This window comes from Cebus imitator, unplaced genomic scaffold (genome assembly GCF_001604975.1).
Source record: "Cebus imitator isolate Cc_AM_T3 unplaced genomic scaffold, Cebus_imitator-1.0 Scaffold63, whole genome shotgun sequence".
Taxonomy (NCBI): Eukaryota; Metazoa; Chordata; class Mammalia; order Primates; family Cebidae; genus Cebus; species Cebus imitator.
In genome coordinates, this window is record NW_016107378.1 from 2,243,162 (window position 1) to 2,263,274 (window position 20,113).

Sequence of the window (20,113 nt, forward strand, 5' to 3'; positions counted from 1 at the left end):
ACTGCACTCCAGCCTGGGCGACAGAGTAAGACTCCTTCTCAAAAAAAAAAAAAAAAAAAAAAAAAAAAAAAAGACGGAGTAGAACAGTACAGTAACTGAAATGAAAAATTCACTAGAAGCTAGGGTAAACAGTAGATTTGAACTAGCAAAAAACATGAAGAAAGAGATTACGTGATCTGAGGAACAGAGAGAAAGAAGAAAAATAAACAGCCTCAGATAAATGTGACACACCAGTAAGGAAATCAACATATGTTAATGGTAGAACCAGGAGAGGAGAGAAGCAGAAAAAAATGTTCAAAGAAATACCGAAAACTTCCCAAATTTGTTTTTAAAAAATTATATATCCAGGACATTCAACGACTTCCAAGTCGGATAAATTCATCGATACCTAGATATATCGTAGTAAAAATGCTCAAAGCCAAAGAAAGATAAAATGTTGAAAGCATCAAGAGAAAAATAACTTTTCATTTACAGGGCAACCCTAATAAAATGTAACTTCTAATCAGAAACTATAGAGGTCAAGAAGCAGTGGGATTAGTGACACATGGCTACCAAAAAGAAAAAAAAAAAAAAGCAGTGGGATAACATTCTAAGTGATGAAAGAAAAAAATTAAAACAGTCCAGTATTAAAAAGTTACTCAGGATTTTTATCTGTGAAGTATCAATATTCAAAATTTTTACAAGTTTTCTTTCAGAAATGAAGGTGAAATAAATATACTCTTAGATAAACAAAAACAGAATTTGGTGCTAGCAAACCCGTTACAAGAAATACTACACAAAATTCTTCAAAAGCAAATGCCCCTGGACAGTAATATACATGAAGAAAGCCAAGAGCACTGGTAAAGATAATTATGTAATCGTAAACACAGTATAAATGCGTATTTCTTCTCCTTTAACTGATTAATAAAGCAATTGTGTAAAATTATATATAATGTATTATACCTATAACATACAAATATGTAATATATTTCCCAAAAACAGTACAAAGGAGGTAGGCAGGAGTAAAGCCGTATTGGGCAAAGGAAATTACTCCAAAAGGCAACTCACATACACAGGAATGAATAAGAGAAATAGAAACAGGCTGGGTGTGGTGGCTTATGTCTACAATCTCGACATTTTGGGAGGCCGAGGCCAAGTGAACTGCTTGAGGCCAGGAGTTCAAGACCAGCCTGGGCAACATGTTGAAACCCCATCTCTACTAAAAATACAAAAATTAGCCAGGCGTGGTGGCACGTGCCTGTAATCCCAGCTACTCGGGAGGCTGAGACAGGAGAATCACTTGAACCTAGGAGGCAGAGGTTGCAATGAGCTGAGATGCACCATTGCACTCTAGTCTGGCTGATAAGAGTGAAACGCCATCTCAAAAAAAAAAAAAAGTTTATTTTATATTAGGTGAATTTTACCTCAATAAGTTATTTAAGCAAAGTAAGATAATACGTGTTAATGAGAAAGTGAAGAAACTAAAATATTATACTGCTGTGTAAGTGTAAAATGGTATAGTACTTTGGAAAACAGTCAATTCCCTAAATGGTTAAAATATAGTGTATGACCCAGCAATCCAATCCTAGATAGGAATGAAATGAAAATGAAAACACATGTCTACACAAAAACTCAAACACAAAGGCTAATAGCAGTATTATGCATATAGTCAAAAGTAGAAACAAAGCATACATTAGCTAATAAATGTATAAAAATACTTTCATATAACTATGCAATGGAATATTATGTTCTAAAATTGCGAGTATTGCACATGTCCGAATATACTATGACCCATTTCACTGTGCATTTTAAATAGATGAATTATATAGCATATAAACTGTATCTCAATAAAGTGGTTAAAAAATGTTCTCAGTAATGAACTGCCTTTGCAGTTCCAAATGGTACTCACCTTTGCCATCACATAAATGGCACACATTAATAACTGGTCCAGATGTCTGTCCATCATAAGTTCAGGACACTGAATTATGGAGAATTCAAAGCAGGTCCAGATTTTTTTCCTCAGTTCATCTGAAATATCTAGTTTGGCACAGAGATCCCGAAGGCGTACACCTGCTAAATGGTATACCTAGGACAGAAACAAAAACATTTCAAACTTTAACACTTATATTTCCCAAGCTCATGCTCTGGTAAGGTTACGTGAAAAATTACCTTTCTAAAGAAAAGCGATAATGAGCTGGTTTTCCTGGGTCTATTACTGCTGCTGCTTACTGACTGGCCTTGCTTCTGCTGTTGGCCACCTGGGGAAATCTGTTGAATGGCCACTTGACCAGGGACTTGTAAAGTTGTTCCTGTCACCTGTTGAGAGCTCAGACTTCCAGCCAGGGCCTGAGCACTGAGGGGCTGGATGGAGCCTGTCACAGCTTGTGCCTGCCCCCCAACATTGACTTGGACTGGGTAGAACGTTATCCCTCCATTTTCATTGGCAATACCTAGTTTGTGACAGAAAAAAAGCTTGAAGAAAATGTTAATTAGGGGTTCTCCAGGCATAGGTTTACAATTTCTCCTCTCCCAACACCCCCCCATCATTCCTCTGTCCCCTATGTCACTCTAGCCAAACCTTGGGTAACTTTTAAATACATGCCACAGAGAAGGAACTCAATATCCAACTCTGCCTTCCTTACCTTGCACAGGAATAGTTACTGTTTGCCCATTGTTGGCTGTGACAGTGGCGGTCGCCATGGTGACCAAAGTTTGTCCAGGAACTGGTGTGACAGAAACAGGCTCCCCAGATACATTCTGCACAGGAACAGCATTGACTATGGGCTGTGGGGGCATGCGCCCAGGTGTCCCTCCATCAGACGGGCTATCATTCTCAACAAATAGGCGCCTTCTGGTAGTGCTGGCTGGTGGGGAGCTGTACCTATCATATAATGTGGTTGGGGATGTTATGCCTAGGGTCAAAACAAATCAAACAAAGCATTTAACTCAAGGAGACTCAGATCTGACTTCCATCCAAGCTGTTATGTTCAAAAATTACTCCAGTGTTTGAAATTCTTCATAATTCTAAAAGCAAACAAGAATTACAGAAGTCATATCTTACCTACATTCCACTAATGAAAATTAATTAGTGAATTTTCAAGAGCAAAATTTTAAAATGGAATTATTTGCCTTGCAGTGTTCCTTTCTCCACTCCCCCTTTCCCTAATCATACTCGACTCTGTCTTCCACTATTACAGAACCTTCATGATTTAGGGGCAATTTAAGGCATTACCCTATTTTTCTGTATTACATTTTTCTGTAATAGATGTGACTTAACTACAGAGCCACTACTTGACATGATTGGTAGTATGTCATCTAGGAGCATTCCCCCACCAGTTTTATCAATTTTGATCTTTGTCGTTTTCCACATATAAAAATATTATTAAAACTCAATATTCTTAAGCAAGGTGGACATACATGACTTATGACTTGGATTCAATTAAGCATAGTTTATTTTTTAATCAGTTTTTTATAAACAAGGTAGACATGCATGATTTGGATTCAATTAAGCATAGTTTATTTTTTTAAACAGTTTATATATCATAAATTTTATCCACTTAAATTGTACAATTCAATGGTTTGAGGTAAATCATTTTTATTTTTAGAGATACAGAGTCTTACTCTGTCACCCAGCCTAGAGTGCAGTGGTATGACCTCGGCTCACTACAACCTCTGCCTCCTGGGTTCAAGTGATTCATGTGCCTCAGCCTCCTGAATGACTGAGATTACCAGTGTATGCCACCACACCTGGCTAATTTTTGTATTTTTAGTAGAGATGGGGTTTCACCATGTTGGCCAGGCTGGTCTCGAACTCCTGACCTCAGGTGATGTGCCCACCTTGGCCACCCAAAGTGCTGGTATTATAGGCTAGTTTTTTAACATTGTGGTAAAATATATAATTTATCATTTCAACCAATTTTTAAGTGTACGATTCAGTGGTATCAATCGCATTTACAATGTGGCACAACAGTCACCACTATTTGTAAAACTTCATTACCTGAACAGCCCATTAAGGCTTAGTCTGTTTTTAAGTATTCACGCCAATGTCTGAATTTTTGAGAAGCATTCCTTCCCTCTTCTGTGTCCACCTCTAAAAGCTGTGCATCAGTTGTTTTTAAATTTTAAAATATATGTAGGAAGTTCGTAAGAAGTATTGATAGGAATAAATCCTAATAAACTGTGGCTTAACATTTCTATTTCCAGATGACACAAAAGTAAATTAAGTTACTAGATTTGTATTTGGTACAAAGCTGCAGAATCAGAAAGAATACGTTATCATTTTTGTATAAAATATCAAGAGATTTCAGGAAAACTGAGAAGTGATAAGTGCAAAGAAAATGAAGTTTAAAAGTTAAGTCCTCTAAATTTGTAGATAAGGGAAGGGAAAATTCTACAAAAATAGACTGAGAAAGACCAGCTCTCAGATCTTTCAAAAATGAGGACTTTACATATGGATCATCCATGTGTATTAAGTATACACTGACTTAGAGTGATTTTTTTGTACAGACAGCATCTTGATATGTTGCCCAGGATGGTCTTGAACTCCTGGGTTCAAGTAATCCTCCCTACTAGGTCTCCCACAGTGCTCGGGTTACAGGCATGAGCTACCATGCCCATCCTAGAGTGATTCCTGACTTCATTTATTTAGAGACGGAGTCTCACTCTGTTGCCCAGGCTAGAGGCTCAGCGGCCTGATCTCAGCTCACCACAACCTCCACCTCCCAGGTTCAAGCTATTCTCCTGCCTCAGCCTCCCAAGTAGCTGGGATTACACGTGCCCGCCACCATGCCCGGCTAATTTTTTTTGTATTTTTAGTAGAGACGAGGTTTCACCATGTCGGCCAAGCTGGTCTCAAACTCCTGACTTCAGGTGATCCACCTGCCTTGGCCTCTCAAAGTGCTGGGATTACAGGCATAAGCCACTGTGCCTGGCCGATTCCTGACTTTAAAACTGGTATTTCTTCTACAGCCAGCTCTTATCAATTACATTATAAAACTGATCTAGAAATAAGAATATTCTTTTAATTGCATCCAAGGATTTAGAACTCTCTGGATTTACTGAATTGCTCCTTAAAAGGTAGTTCTATCTCACATATGTAAACTTCAACCTTTCATGTTGCAGATCTTCCAGGCAGCTGCCTAAAAAGTATAAACCAGATGCACAGCAAAACTGCCCTTTTCTGTATTTCTTGGACCAGCACTAGTTTCACATTAACTAGGGTAGCACAGCTCAACAGACCAAGTGGAACATACTCAGTAGTCTTAACTCACTGGTTTGTCTATACCTAACTGGATTATGTAGCTCTGTCTTTAAGAAGGCATTTCTATTTCTCCTGATTTTAAAAGTAATATGTATTTGCCATAAAAATTTTACAGAATCACCAGGAATTCTATCAACCAACAATAATCTTAACAGTTTGGTTTTTCCATTTCCACCATTTTGTATGCTCATAAACATACTTTAAAAAATACATACACAGCAGTCGGCTGGCTATGGTGACCCACATCTGTAATCCTAGCACTTTGGAAGGGCAAGGCAGGCAGATCACTTGAGGTCAGGACTTCAAGGCCAGTCTGGCCAACATGGCAAAACCTCTTCTCTACTAAATATACAAAAATTAGCCAGGCGTGCTGGCATGTGCCTGTAGTCCCAGCTACTCGGGAGGCTGAGGCACAAGTATCGCTTGAACCCGGCAGGTGGAGGTTGCAGTGAGCTGAGACTGCGCTATTACACTCCAGCATGGGCAACGGAGTGAGACCCCGTCTCAAAAAATTAAAATAATAAAAATAAATAAATAAATACAGAAGTCTATCCTTTTTAAAAGATGCCTGTTAAGATTCATTTTCCTGTATTCTTAATCTTTAAAGGCACTTTTAAGTGACTGATGTGGCACAAAAATACATGGAATATTTTCTTCCATATATAGCCTATTAACTTCACTTGTAGGATTAGATGAAATTTAAATTTCCAGATAGTAGGCCCCAAAATATTCCCCTAGTATTTTAAACTTACTCCTTCCAAGTCCTCCAGTATCAGCACGAACTTCAGTCACCCTTCTGGGAGTCAAAGGGGAGCCAGCAATGCAAATTTCATCTGCTCTTTCCAGGTTCTGAGGTGGCATGACCTATGAAGAATTGGTTACACAGAATGCCAGTATCCAAAAAAAGCACTTTAATTAGAAATACAATAGTAATCTAAGGCAAAAAAAAGTATCAACAATTACTCCATCTAAAGAAAATAAGCTGTCTTTCCCATTTTCACAATAAAGTTTTAAGAAAAAGCTTTTGGCAGTCAAATTTTGAAAACTGTAATTGGATACTAAATATGAGTCAACTTTCATTACTGATTTGGAGAGTATGAGTATCAATCACTCTAAAGCAGGGTCCTCAAACCCTGGGCCATGGACCCTGTTAGGAACCTGGCCACATAGCAGGAGGTGAACGGCAGGCAAGTAAGCGAACAGCCACTCCCCATCGCTCACACTGCTGCCTGGGGCTGGCCTACTGTCAGATTACTGGTGGCATTAGATTCTCATAGAAGTGTGAACCCTATTGTGAACTGCACATTTAAGTTCTGTGTATGATCTAGGTTGCATGCTCCTTATGAGAATCTAATGCCTGGTGATCTGTCACTGTCTCCCACCACCCCGAGATGGGACCATCTAGTCGAAGGAAAACAAGCTCAGGGCTCCCACTACTCTATGTTGTGGTGAGTTACATAATTATTTTATCATATATTACCATGTAAAATAAAGTGTGAAATAAATGTGATGCACTTGAATCATCCCAAAATCTCCCCCACCCTCAACCCTGTCCATGGAAAAACTGTCTTCCATGAAACTAGTCCCTGGTGCCAAAAAGGTTGGAGACTGCTGCTCTAAGGGAGAGAAACTTGATAAGGAAATCAAGAAAGAACACTGAATTTTTACTCTGTCACCAAAATCTTAGGACAGCCACAAATTATCTGACTCATTTCCTCTTTCACATGGGGTGAACTGTGACAGGTCACCTACCTTACTTAAGGGTGTAACCCCTGAAGTTGGGCAGCGAGCCAAGGCCATGGTGACCAGCCAAGGAGCAGGTGTCCCTGGGAACCCAAACCTCTCAGAGAGGATCTCAGAAACTACCAAGGAAAACAGTCCCATCGTGCACACACATAGTAGGCAAAGAGTCAGAAAATTAGCTTAAAAGCAGCTTAGTGATGAGAGGTGGTGCAGATCTCTAGAGCTGTCTTGCTGCTCCCTAAGGGTACCCTGCATGTAAGTCTTTTTTTCCACCCCCCCCACCTCTGCCTCCTCTGTATGTAAGTCATAATAAACGTATCTACTTGCCAAGCTGGACTTGTCTGGGTCATTCTTTCATTCTTTGGCCTCTTGGCACCTTCCCAATTTGGGAGTAAAGAGGGACGTTACAGTACCAAGTTTTTCTCATAACAAGATGTAACTGTAACACATTAAACCCAATTGCCACCCTCCTATCCTCAAAAGGATTATTAATAGATTACATATTGATGTATTTTTCTCATAAAAAGATGTTATTTTCACAAACCTCTTCACATGTAGGAACTCTGTTTTCATTGTCTCTAATTTTCTCCCAGAGTGGAGACTCTGGTTTCCATGCCAAATGATCTAAGATTTGTTCTTCAATCTGATTAAGGTGTTTTACCACCTCTCTACAAAGGCCATCTTCTGCTCTAATGAATACTTCTATTACCTGAAATAAAATTGTTCTGGTTCATTGAATAATTATTAAATATTTTTAAATATTTAGACAAGAAATTAGTCAAAAATTACAAGTTGAAATATTATTTTGAAACAGCTGATCTTCCTTTACTGTCTTTGTAAATATAGTTCAAACCATATGAAATATATAAAATTGTTTACATTGTGATGCATTTCAAAATTTGCTAACGAAAATACATGTCTTGTATATTGAGGCTGAAAAACATTATTCTTAAAATTTCATATCAAAATCTCTAAACATTTAATCTATGCCACTATAAAAATTAGTTTTGACTATCTTATGACTTAAGATAAACTCATATGCTAAGTCAGTATCAAGAAACAGCTACCAAATCAGTGCTTTAATTCTATGCCTCTGTAACACATGAAAAACAACTTTTTTTTCTGAAAGACATTTTCAATAATATTTAATTTTCATAAAATAAAAGAGGCTATACAAGATTAGCTAGTGACATGTGTGCTGCTTTTTTAAGCCTTCTCAGCTCATAAAAATCACAGTATTCTAAAAACTTTTATCAGATAAAGAGAGGAATCAAAGCTTTTACCCAAAATAGATCTTTCATACAATACTAAAAGAATTTATATAGGTCTTCAGATTCTGTTTCTTTTCTGCTCCACAAACAGAGATTAACTATGTAATTAAAAACACAATAAATGTACTTAGATGTTAACTTGAACTAAATGACTAACAACAGGAAGTTGGTCTCATGTACAATATCCCCTTTAGTGTCATATTTTTAAAAATACCTTATAAAAATGATAAAGAGGCACATCGAATATTTCAGTAATAAATGGAAAATTCCCAGGAGGTTTATAAGAAAAAGTGACGACCTCAAGGCAGCAGGCCAAGAGAGATCTGTGGAATGCATCTTGTTCCAGAATACCCTATAAAATAAAGTTATTAGCATTTAGAAACATTAGCCTATTCTAAAAAGACATTTTATACCCAGTGAACTTAAGTGAAAATACCAAAGAAAGTCTCATTTTCTGAGTAAAAAGTATGTGCTTATTTTCTTACAAAGCCTTTCTTAATTATATAAATAAAGCCCATTTTTAGTAGAGAATATATGTTAAAGGACTGTATTAAGACTGTTTAAAACCTTACCTATATTATAAAATATATCTTAAAAGAGATTACATCTCTAACCAAAATATACACATGCTGATGCTTAGAAGAACAATGATAGGGAAAACTGTTTCAAAACTGTATTTACAGTAAATACTGTAAAAAACAGAAAGCAGGGCTGGGCATGGTGGTTCACGCCTGTAATCCTAGCACTCTGGGAGGCCGAGGTGGGAAGATCACCTGAAGTCAGGAGGCCGAGACCAGCCTGATCAACAAGGTGAAACCCCATCCCTACTAAAAATACAAAATTAGCCAGGCACGGTGGTAAACGCCTGTGATCCCAGCTACTTGGAGGCTGAGGCAGGAGAACTGCTTGAACCCAGGAGGCAGAGGTTGTGCCACTGCACTCCAGCTTGGGCAACAAGAGCAAAACTCCATTTCAAAACAAAAGAAAAAGAAAAAAAGAAGAAAAAAAAAACTGAAAGGGGCCAGGTGGGTGGATCATGCCTGTAATCCCAGCACTTTGGGAGACTGAGGTCGGCAGATCACTTGAGGCAAGAGTTTGAGACCAGCCTGGCCAACACTGTCCAAGAATCGCTTGAACCCAGGAGGCAGAGGTTGCAGTGAGCCAAGATCGCGCCACTGCACCCTAGCCTGGGCAACATAGCAAGACTCCACCTCAAATAAATAAATAAATAAATAAATAAATAAATAAATAAATAAATAAATAAATAAATAAAACAAAAGCACAAACAATTAGTGGAAAAACTTGGATTTCATCAAAATTAAAAACTTTTGTGCATGAAAGGAGACTATAAATAAAGTTTAAAAACCACTCACAGAATGGGCAGGAAGGAAATTATGTTTTACTGTATTGTGCTGATCAATACACTGGTTATTTTACTCACAGATAAATCCATGTCTCCCAGTCTTTTTTGTTCCTGCTCAATAACAGATTCTAATACTTTATAATAAAGCATCTCTGCAAAACGAAAATGTTTGCTGGCAATTTCTGTAGAAATAATTAAAAAAACACAAAAATGGCACACACAGAAAATAAAGACCCATTCTTCTTTACTCACAAAATAAAATTTAAAACCAACCCAATACTTCAGATACACACACTTCTTATGACTGGTGTTTGAATTATTCCTAAGATACCTTCATTTTCTTCATGGTAATAGTCACATTTTTCTAAAATTATGAAATGAAATTTGTACATAAAGAACTCTAATATAATTTAAGATTTACACCCTTTTTTTCCTCTGTGTTTTAACAAAACAGATCTACGCTTAGAGGTATGTAATTGGCTTACTATTCCACACCTACTTAGCTCCAATTCCTGACAACAAACAACTCTAGGCCAGGTTTGGGTCTGTAACAGTGATATCTTCTGTCCTTATTCTCAATATGTTGAAGAATCACTATATTTCTATTTAATTTCCAGTTTACAAATAAAATCTAAAGATTTGCAGATAAAAAGGCATCAGAAGTCCAATATAATAAAGATACCATTCTAAAATTTCTATCTTACTGAGAAGGGCTCTGAAATCACTTGGTTGACCAGAAAAACTAGACAGCCATATCCAGTCTAAAGTCATAAATCTTTTCCTCATCTTTCTGACTTAGTTAATAAGAAATGACTCCATTTAGTTAAACTTCAAACATAAGAGCAGAATAACAATATTAAACCTTACCTTTAGCACAATTACTGAAATCTTCATCTGGCTGGAAATGCTGAGAATATATTTCAAACATTTCTTTCAGTCTGTTAGCAATAGCCTGGCTTGGATCTCTGGAACATGCCCTAAAAAGAAATAATCTAATTTAAAGGTCTTGACAAGTCACAAAGAGATAAAATGTTTCTGTAATTTCACTAACATGTAAATATAAAACACTCTGAACAGAAACTATATATTTCCCAAATTTATCCAAGAGATCCCATACTTCCTTCTCAAGGTGGTGGTATTACCATTTTGAGTGAAAAAAACTTTTCTTATGTGGGGCTACAACTTTTATTTTTATTTTTTTGTGGCAGGGGGGAACAGAGTCTTGCTCAGTCACCCAGGCTGGAGTGCGGTGGTGCAATCTTGGCTCACTGCAACCTCCACCTCCCTCCTGCCTCGCCTCCAAGTAGCTAGGTCTACAGGCACCTGCCACCACGCCCAGCTAATTTTTGTATTTTTAGTAGAGATGGGTTTCACCATGTTGGCCAGGCTGGTCCTGGCCTCAAGTGATCTACCCTCCTCAGCTTCCCAAAGTGTTGGGATTATAGGAGTGAGCCACTGCACCGGACCAGGGCTACACCTTTCAGTGCAGAAAGTTCAGCAACCTCGGCCCGGGCCCATTTGATGTCTGTGACTGTCTCATAACTGTCCTATACAACCTCAGTCACTGATGATCCCAAACTTGCTCTTAGCTATTTCCCTAGAGGGCAGTACAACTCCCATTAAGAACACCTGGAAGAAAACAGAATGAAGGTGTATAAACCCCACACTGCAGACTCACATAAACTGTTCCTGGCATTCTACATTTTTTCCCGCAAATGAGGTTTATTTCAGTCTTTTTATTATTATAAAGCAATATATGTTCAATCCAGAAGCATTATACAAATTATCACCATATAAGCTTTTTGTAACAACTGTTTTTATCTTGATCACAAATATATATATATATGATTATATATAAATTCTTTGTGAAAATGAAGCAAGTTAAAAAATTATAAAGAGAATAAAAATTCAATTATAGTCCTGCTAGAGATAACTATTGAATATATATACAAGCAGAATTTTATCTACGAACACACACACACACACACACATACACACACACACCTTACTACAAAAACAGGACCCTTTGGTTTCACCTAGTATCTACTGGTAATATTTAACCCCACTAATGGTAGCTAAGATTTAAAATGCTGTTATGCCTGGTTAGACACTGTAAAGAGATATGGAAGACACAGGGATTAAGACAGCCTTCTGAAATCTATTTACAAAACGCTTATAAATTCAAGGCAAACAAGGTCCATCTGAAAAACATGACTCAGGAAGAGACTACAAAGATATAACTTGATGAGTAAAAATCACAATCAAATTTATGAATAAAGTAGACTTCATGAAAATGTAAAGGAAAAGTTGTTGGCATTTAATAAGCCTAGCTATGAGTGGGAAATTACTTATGTGTACACTTAGGGTCTTCTTGATATATACCATTAGAAATAAAATGGGGTCCTATTGGGTCTATGTCATCAAATCATAAAGTTTTAGGACTTAGAGAGACCTTGGATGTAACTTTTCAAATCAACTTGCCAAAGATCATGCACAAGATGATGAGACTCAGCCTACTGGGCTTTTAACTAAAACTCAGCAATATTTCTACCAGTCTCAGGCAAATCAAAGGAACTAAACGCAGTGAACTTCCTTTCCAGCATTAAGGATGTTTTATAGAGCTTACAAAAGTTACAGTGGTTTTTGCCCTGCTCTATGAATGTATGGAATTCCATTAATCTTTTCAAATCTGAGTCACCCTTCAGAGCTTTCCTCAGGTTCAACCCTCTTCCTGAAGTCCTTTGATAATTCCCATCTTGACTGAGCTTCCCTCCCCTACCCCACCACACCCTGAAATCTTGATAGAACAGTTGGCAATAAGATAGTTTGGTGCTTTATTCTACATTGTCTGGTGTTATTAGTTACTATGTCTTGTATTATATTAAAAAATCTGAGGAAAGAAGATCTTCCACTTATACATCTTATTGCTAGGTTCTCTATAGACTCACAACAGGACTGAGTATACAATTGATATAAAATTATTCATGGGTGAATTAAGGCATTAATGAAAAAAATAGCAAGTTGGAAAATGGTCAATAACCAAAAATAGAAAGCAGACAGGGCTCAAACTAACCTGAGAATCTGTTCCAGTTTCTCACTTGGTGCATTTCTGAGGCCTGTCAGCATGGTGTGAAGACGACTTAAGCTATGCGTAGCTGTAGAAACCGGGGTCACACAAGGGCTGTTCTCCTTAACGTACCTAACACCAGTTAGTGGTGTGGAAATTCTAAGTGCTTTGGACTAAAGAAAAAAGAATTATATAAATTAAATAAAAATTTTTAAAAGAACATTATTTTAGGCCAGAAAGACTTTTTAAATCACTTCACAAATGGGATTTCAAGCCAGTAAGACTATCTTTACAATATCGATAAATTTTAGTGACTCAAATGTCACCATTCTTGGAGTTTAAACATAACACATTAAGAGCCACCACTATCCATGTGAAGACGAAGGTGTGAAAGAATGATTTGTATTTTAGCTAAGTTTGTCTCTTAAAAGTTAAACCTCTAAAATAAGGTATAGCTCCCTATAATCCCTCCTGCAAAACTTATGCTCAGAGGCAAAGATAAGCATTATACTCACTTGAAAAAGTTAAGAATATTATTCTCAGCTCTGAGAAACAGAATTTCACAGTTCTCATCTACTGCTATTTTTGCAGACACTCAAAGATAAAAGAAAACTGTGAATTAAATTTGGTTCAAAAAAAAAATCCATAATTTAACAAACGCCCACTGATATGGTTTGGCTGTGTTTGCATCGAAATCTCAACTTGAATTGTATCTCCCAGAATTCCCATGTGTTCTGGGAGGCAACCAAGGCGAGGTAATTAAATCATGGGGGCCAGTCTTTCCCGTGCTATTCTTGTGATAGTGAATACGTCTCATAAGATCTGATGGGTTTATCAGGGGTTTCTGCTTTTGCTTCTTCCTCATTTTTCTCTTGTCACCGGCATGTAAAAAGTGCCTTTTGACTCCCGTCATGATTCTGAGGCCTCCACAGCCATGTGGAACTGTAAGTCCAATTAAATCTCTTTTTCTTCGCAGTCTTGGGTATGTCTTTATTAGCAGCACGAAAACGAACTAATACACCCACCATCCAGATATTCAAATTTGCTTCAGAGAGAGATAATAAAATAAACATTCCCTAAAAGGCAACTTGATGCAGGACAGCCTTCATTGGTCTTCCTGCCCCTCCTATACCTTTGGTTACCAGAATCCATCACAGTTTTTCCCCCTGAAATAAACAAGTCTTCAGAGAAATAAGTTAAAGTTGACATTCTTGACAATAAATATGGAAAAAATGTGACTTGGTATCAAAGGAGCTAGTAAAATATCTTTCTAATTTTTCAAATAAACTCTGAAAGGTTAAGATAGCTTAACAGTGTCTTTTAATATTCAAGATAAACCAAATTCCCTGTGTATTAAATGTACTTAATTCTAATTTAAAAAAAAAATCCTAGCAAAATTTTCACCTGGCAACAGAATGGACTATTTAAATTTCCTAAGATACAGAAAAGGACAGAAATTTACTATATACAGAAATAAACCTACATGTTTTCTCTATGTCTTACAATACATACACAGTACAACTATGACTTTCATATTGTTTCAAAGAAATTCATTCTATAATTAAATCAATAAAATGATTTGAGTAGATTAACTGCATTCAAAAGGTTGCTCCCTGCCTTACAAGGTTTCTTGCAGCCAGCTCCTCACTGTGCATGAACCAATGCCTACATTGGCAGGCTTTGGGAGGGAAAAACACCTTGTACACAAACGGGAGAATTAATAGCAGCCAGCAGCATATAACCATATCACCTAGGGCAGCAGTGGTTTCACAGAGGAAACTAGGTGTGACAACCACAAACAGCTTCCTGCCCAGAGTCCTCAAGGTCAACATGGTGCTTCTTGGTAGCACTATTGAAGTGCTTAGCTTAAAGCTTCCTGTTCATTCTGATTAAGAGGAATCTTTCTTTAACTTGGGTGCAAATATTAAGTCAGTATCTTAAAAGGATGTTCCTTTCCCAAATGAAAACACAAAATTTGGAGTGATTCTTGAGCTTTGTCCTTAGTCCTCTTTTATTCTCTCTCAATTCATACCTCTAAGTAATCTCTCCTCATTTCATGGCTTTAAAAATCATCTGTATCCTGATGACCCCAGAACATAAATACACAACCCTAACCTTTACTGTGAACTCGTGAATGCTGGTCTTGAATACCTCAATTGTCTATTCAGCTTCTCTACTAGGATGCTTAAAAAACACCTCAAAATTAACATGCTAATAACCCTAACTTGATTCCTCCTCTCCCAGACTTGCTCTTCCCTCTCAATAAACTTCAGCAGTAAATGTTCTTGGAATGTCTACAATGTGCCAAGCACTGCATACAACCCTGGTCACAGCCTTCGTGAAGCTTATATTCTAATACAAGGAGACAGGTAATAAATGATTCTTTCTACCTACCTCTGTACTTACTGTCAGACAGTGATAAATACTAAGAGAAACACTAGCAAGCAGAGTCAGGGGGAAAGGAAGTCCTGAGGGTTGGGGAGGATGTTGTGATTATTATTGACACAGTAGATGGGTTATCAGAGACCAGAATGAAGTGAGAAAGAAGCCACATGAATATTTTAAAGCAATATGTTTTAGGCAGGACATTGCAAAGGCAAAGGCTTTGCATTGCAGGCATGCTTGGCTCTTATCTGAAGAACAAAAGAGGAGGTTAATGTGGCATAAGTGGGTAAGGATGGAGGAAAGTAGTAGATTAATTCAGAGAAAGCCAGGGCCAGATCAATTATGACCTTACAGGTACTTGTCAGGATTTTAGCTTTTATACCATTCACCCAACTGGAGGCATCACTATTCTCTTTCTCTCAAACCCTAGATCCAAACCATCAGTACATCCTGTGGGTACCATTTCCAAAATATGGCCCAGATACAAACCGTTCTCGGAAGCAAGCCAACATGAACTATTGCCAGAATCATTCCAATAGCTTCTTAACTCCCTACTTCCACCCTTACCTCTCATCCCACTTTCCCACAATACCTTTAAAAATGTAAATCAGACAGACACTCTTCTTAATAACACCCTCTTAATGGCATTAATCTCAATCAGAACAAAAGCGAAAGTCCTTACGATGGCTTCCAAAGCCTACAGGATCTGTCTGGCTCTCTTATTCCCTCCTTCCTTTCTTTTTCTTCTCATTTTTTTTTAAAGACAGGGTCTTGCTCTGTCACCCAGGCTGGAGTGCAGAGACACGATCACAGCTTACTGCAACCTGGAACTCCCGGGCTCAACGGATCCTTCTGACTCAGCCTCGCAAATAGGTGGGACCACAGGTACGTACAACCACGGCCAGCTAATTTTCTGTATTAATATTTATGTAGAAACATGGTCTCGCTTTGTTGCCCAGACTGGTCTTGAACTCCTGGGCTCAAGCAATTCTCCACCTCAGTCTCTCAATGTGCTAGGATTTCAGGCATGAGCCACCACACCTGACCTCCCCTCACTTCTTACCACTTTTTCCCTCATTGTATTCGTGTAAACACTAGCATTCTCACTGTTTCTCCAAAAAGTTAATCCTGTTCCAACCTCGTAGCTCTGCACTTGTTATGCTCTCAGCTTCAAATACATTTCCCCAGCTATACATATGGCTTGCTTCCTCACTTACTTCCGGTGTGTGGCACCTTTCCCAACCACCTTACCTATCATAGCCCACCCCATCCCATTCTCCCCTCCCCTCAATATTTTGTATGACTACTCTATTTTATTTTCTTCATCTATCATCACCCAACATACTATATATTCACTTCTTTGTTTATCTCCTGTCCATCTCCCCACACTGGAATATAAGCTTCTTTAGAACAAGGTTCTTGTGGCTATTTTGTTCACTGCTATATACCCAGTGTCCAGGACACAATCTGGCATATAAAATGCTTTAGGAATATTTGTTGAATGAATAAGCAGACCAGTCTCAAGTCTGAAGCAGCTCATTTCCAGGTAAATTGACCTTGAATTACCCAGTGTCTCTGGGAGCACCTGCCAGAAGTTTAGTGTTTTCTGTTACCACTACAGAGCAGGAGGTAAACTCTCAGCCTACATTATCCTAAGTATGTTTGAAATAATACCTCATGGTCCTGAAACTCAGTTTAAAACAGTGTTCTTAAACAACTCTAGGTCCTCAGTTTTCCAGGCCCCAGTGGGCCTGAATTACAGCCCTGAATGAAGGCCCCAGTTCAGGTCAATTATCACTTCTAAATGCCTACTATGTTCACTACATATATTTCCACATTCTCTCCAGCGTCTGTTGTCTCCAGTCCAGATTTTTTTCCTCCAGTCCAGATTTTGTAATGATCACCATTCTATTATACATATAAGACTATATATTACTGGCCCATCTTTTTAAAACCAACAATTATCAGCATGACACATTTGTTTAAATTTATATTAATTTCTTTTTCCCAGACTTAACTAAAATGAATGAAAGCTGATATTAACACAAAGTAAATCAAATATCACAGAGATACCTTTTTCAATTACGAGAAGTATGATGAGAATGTTCTTTCATACTAGAGGCAAGTAAAACACAAACATGAAATTGCCAAAATAAAAAAGAACCCCCATGGCCGGGCGCGGTGGCTCAAGCCTGTAATCCCAGCACTTTGGGAGGCCGAGGCGGGTGGATCACGACGAGGTCAAGAGATCGAGACCATCCTGGTCAACATGGTGAAACCCCGTCTCTACTAAAAATACAAAAAATCAGCTGGGCATGGTGGCGCATGCCTGTAATCCCAGCTACTCAGGAGGCTGAGGCAGGAGAATTGCCTGAACCCAGGAGGCGGAGGTTGCGATGAGCCGAGATCGTGCCATTGCACTCCAGCCTGGGTAACAAGAGCGAAACTCCGTCTAAAAAAATAAATAAATAAAAATAAAAAAGAACCCCCAGCTTATCTGCTCCTGTGTTTCTACTCTTCTGGCATGGTGAAACTTACCTTGTCAAAATGTTGCTGTAAGATGTTTTTCATCTGCACCCTTTCAGCGGTTTCTGTTCCTGAACCAGTGTTCAGACACCTTGAGAGAGTCCCAATTTCCTCCTCAGCATCCTCTCCAAGAAATATCCGCTCATCTAAATTCCCAACAGATAAAACATACTCCTCATAGGCCTTATTGATGGCTTTACTATAGGGGAAAAAATACAGATAAAATGTACTAGTACTCTCACCAAACCGCCATTTCAATTAAATATTTCATTTTATTTACTAAAAGTTCTAATAATTTTTTGAAAGTTAAACTTTGGTAGGATCACTGGTAGTTATAAAAACTGGATAGTATCACTGGGTGCAGTAGCTCATGTCTGTAATCCCAGCACTTTGGGGAGGCCAAGACAGGCAGATCACAAGGTCAGGAGTTCGAGACCATCCTGGCCAATATGGTGAAACCCTGTCTCTACTAAAAGTACAAAAATTAGCCAGCTGTGGTGGCATGTGCCTGTAGTCTCAGCTACTAGGAAGGCTGAGGCAGAAGAATCGCTTGAACACTGAAGGCAGAGGTGAGCTTAGATCACACCACTGCACTCCAGCCTGGGTGACAAAGCGAGACTCCGTCTCAAAAAACAAAAAAAACAACAACAACAAAACTGGATAGTGTCACATGTAGTCTTGCTATCCGATGTTCATCCACCAGATAGTACATGTATTTTGCTGACAAGTGTTTCAGCTGCTGGTAGGTGCAGCGTCTGGTAAGAAGCTTAACCATCTGCCTAGCGGCTCTAGGCACCCCTAAAGACTTGCACACTTAGACATCATCAATTTTCACCCACATAGTTCCAGAAGAATTTATTTCAAAATTTATAATCCAGAAGCTTAATGAAACTTCAAAGAACAGCCATACAATTTTGAATACATTTAAAAACGGTGTATTAGATGCTTGTATTCGGTGACAATTTTTGCTTCCCTGTATTCTCTCATAAAACATATTCTAAGTTTCCAGAGCACAAACAATAAAAACACTAACCTCCAAAGTTTCTTAAGTATACAATTTAAAATATTAAAACATTTTATAACAGAGGTACTCACAAACTCTCTCCAAAGTTCCCAGGCTCTAGAAACCCAGTAAGATTGTCTTCTTTTCCCTTAAGGAGCTACGATGAAAGAAGAGATCCTTAAGTCATCACGTTAAATCAAGTTTTTCTCCAGAAAACACTCTGACATTATTTCTTTGCTACTTACAAACCTTTTTTTCATAAAGTTTCCTAATATAGGGTTTCCAGAAATGTTCCTTTATCCCCTTTGCTTCCAAAACTAGGCCATCATGTAAGGAACACAGTTTCTCAATGATACAAGGGGGGTCAGAGGAAGGTTTAGAATCCTTAGCATGAAAATCTTCAGATAGGCCTATGGTGTATAGAATCACAAAACAGATATATCAGTTACACACAATAAGCCAATTTGTAATAAACTAAAATGTAAAACACAGAGTCTAATCAGTATACCAGTTAGCATATGAATATATAGGAAACAGTATATATTGGCCTATTTTGACTCTATTTGCAGGGACATGGATGAATCTGGAAACCATCATTCTCAGCAAACTGACACAAGAATGGAAAACCAAACACTGCATGTTCTCACTCACAGGTAGGTGTTGAACAATGAGAACACATGGACACAAGGAGGGGAACATCACACACTGGGGTCTGTTGGGGGGTGGGGATCTAGGGGAGGGATAGCAGGGGGTGGGGAGGTTGGGGAAGGATAACCTTGGGAGAAATACCTAATGTAGGTGACACGGGGAAGGAGGCAGCAAACCACCATGGCATGTGTATACCTATGTAACAATCCTGCAAGATCTGCACATGTACCCCAGAACTTAAATTTTTTAAAAAATGGCAAATAGAAGTAAAGTGTATCATTACTCAAAAGATTTCAGTTATTCAATTATCTATGCAGAGATGGGTAAGAGGGAAACTAAAAAATTAAATTTTAGGATATTAAAGTATAGGATACTGAGATCTAAAAACCACAAAAATAAAATATAACTTTGCAAGTAAATTTTACATTCAAACAAAAAACACCACTTTAAAAAAAATTACACTATTCAGAGACTATATACTTTGACTGTATTAGATCTATTTCATACTAACTTGCAATTTATTCTTCCCCTAGACTCAGCACAAAAGAAAAAAATCAAATAAAAAATAAAGAGGTAAAGGTAGGACATGGTGGCTTCATGCCTGTAATCCTAGCACTTTGGGAGGCCAAGGTGGGTGCATCGTTGAGTTCAGGAGTTTGAGACCAGCCCAGGAAACATGGCCAAACCCCATCTCTATTAAAAAATACAAAAAATTAGCTTGGTGTGGTGGTGTGCATCTGTAGTCCCAGCTACCTGGGCGGCTGAGATGGGAGGATCATCTGAGCCCGGGAGATTGAGGCTGCAGTGAATAGTGATTGCACCGCTGCACCCCAGCCTGGGTGACAGAGTGAGACCCTGTCTCAAAAAA

At 38.2% G+C, this 20,113-nt stretch overlaps 1 protein-coding gene across 4 annotated transcripts in view; it reads right to left on the reverse strand.

The window, feature by feature from the left end:
• Positions 1–20,113, reverse strand: part of RBL2 (RB transcriptional corepressor like 2) — a 55,330-nt gene that overhangs the window by 15,564 nt on the left and 19,653 nt on the right. For all 4 annotated transcript variants that reach the window (XM_017530087.2, XM_017530090.2, XM_017530089.2 and 1 more), the window contains 12 exons: positions 18,847–19,007; positions 18,690–18,754; positions 17,607–17,793; positions 12,690–12,856; positions 10,484–10,593; positions 9,695–9,798; positions 8,468–8,605; positions 7,527–7,691; positions 5,992–6,103; positions 2,622–2,891; positions 2,149–2,429; positions 1,889–2,065 (listed from right to left, as the gene is read on the reverse strand). In XM_017530087.2, the coding sequence (XP_017385576.1) occupies positions 1,889–2,065; positions 2,149–2,429; positions 2,622–2,891; positions 5,992–6,103; positions 7,527–7,691; positions 8,468–8,605; positions 9,695–9,798; positions 10,484–10,593; positions 12,690–12,856; positions 17,607–17,793; positions 18,690–18,754; positions 18,847–19,007 (1,937 nt within the window). The remainder of the gene's footprint in view (positions 1–1,888; positions 2,066–2,148; positions 2,430–2,621; positions 2,892–5,991; positions 6,104–7,526; positions 7,692–8,467; positions 8,606–9,694; positions 9,799–10,483; positions 10,594–12,689; positions 12,857–17,606; positions 17,794–18,689; positions 18,755–18,846; positions 19,008–20,113) is intronic.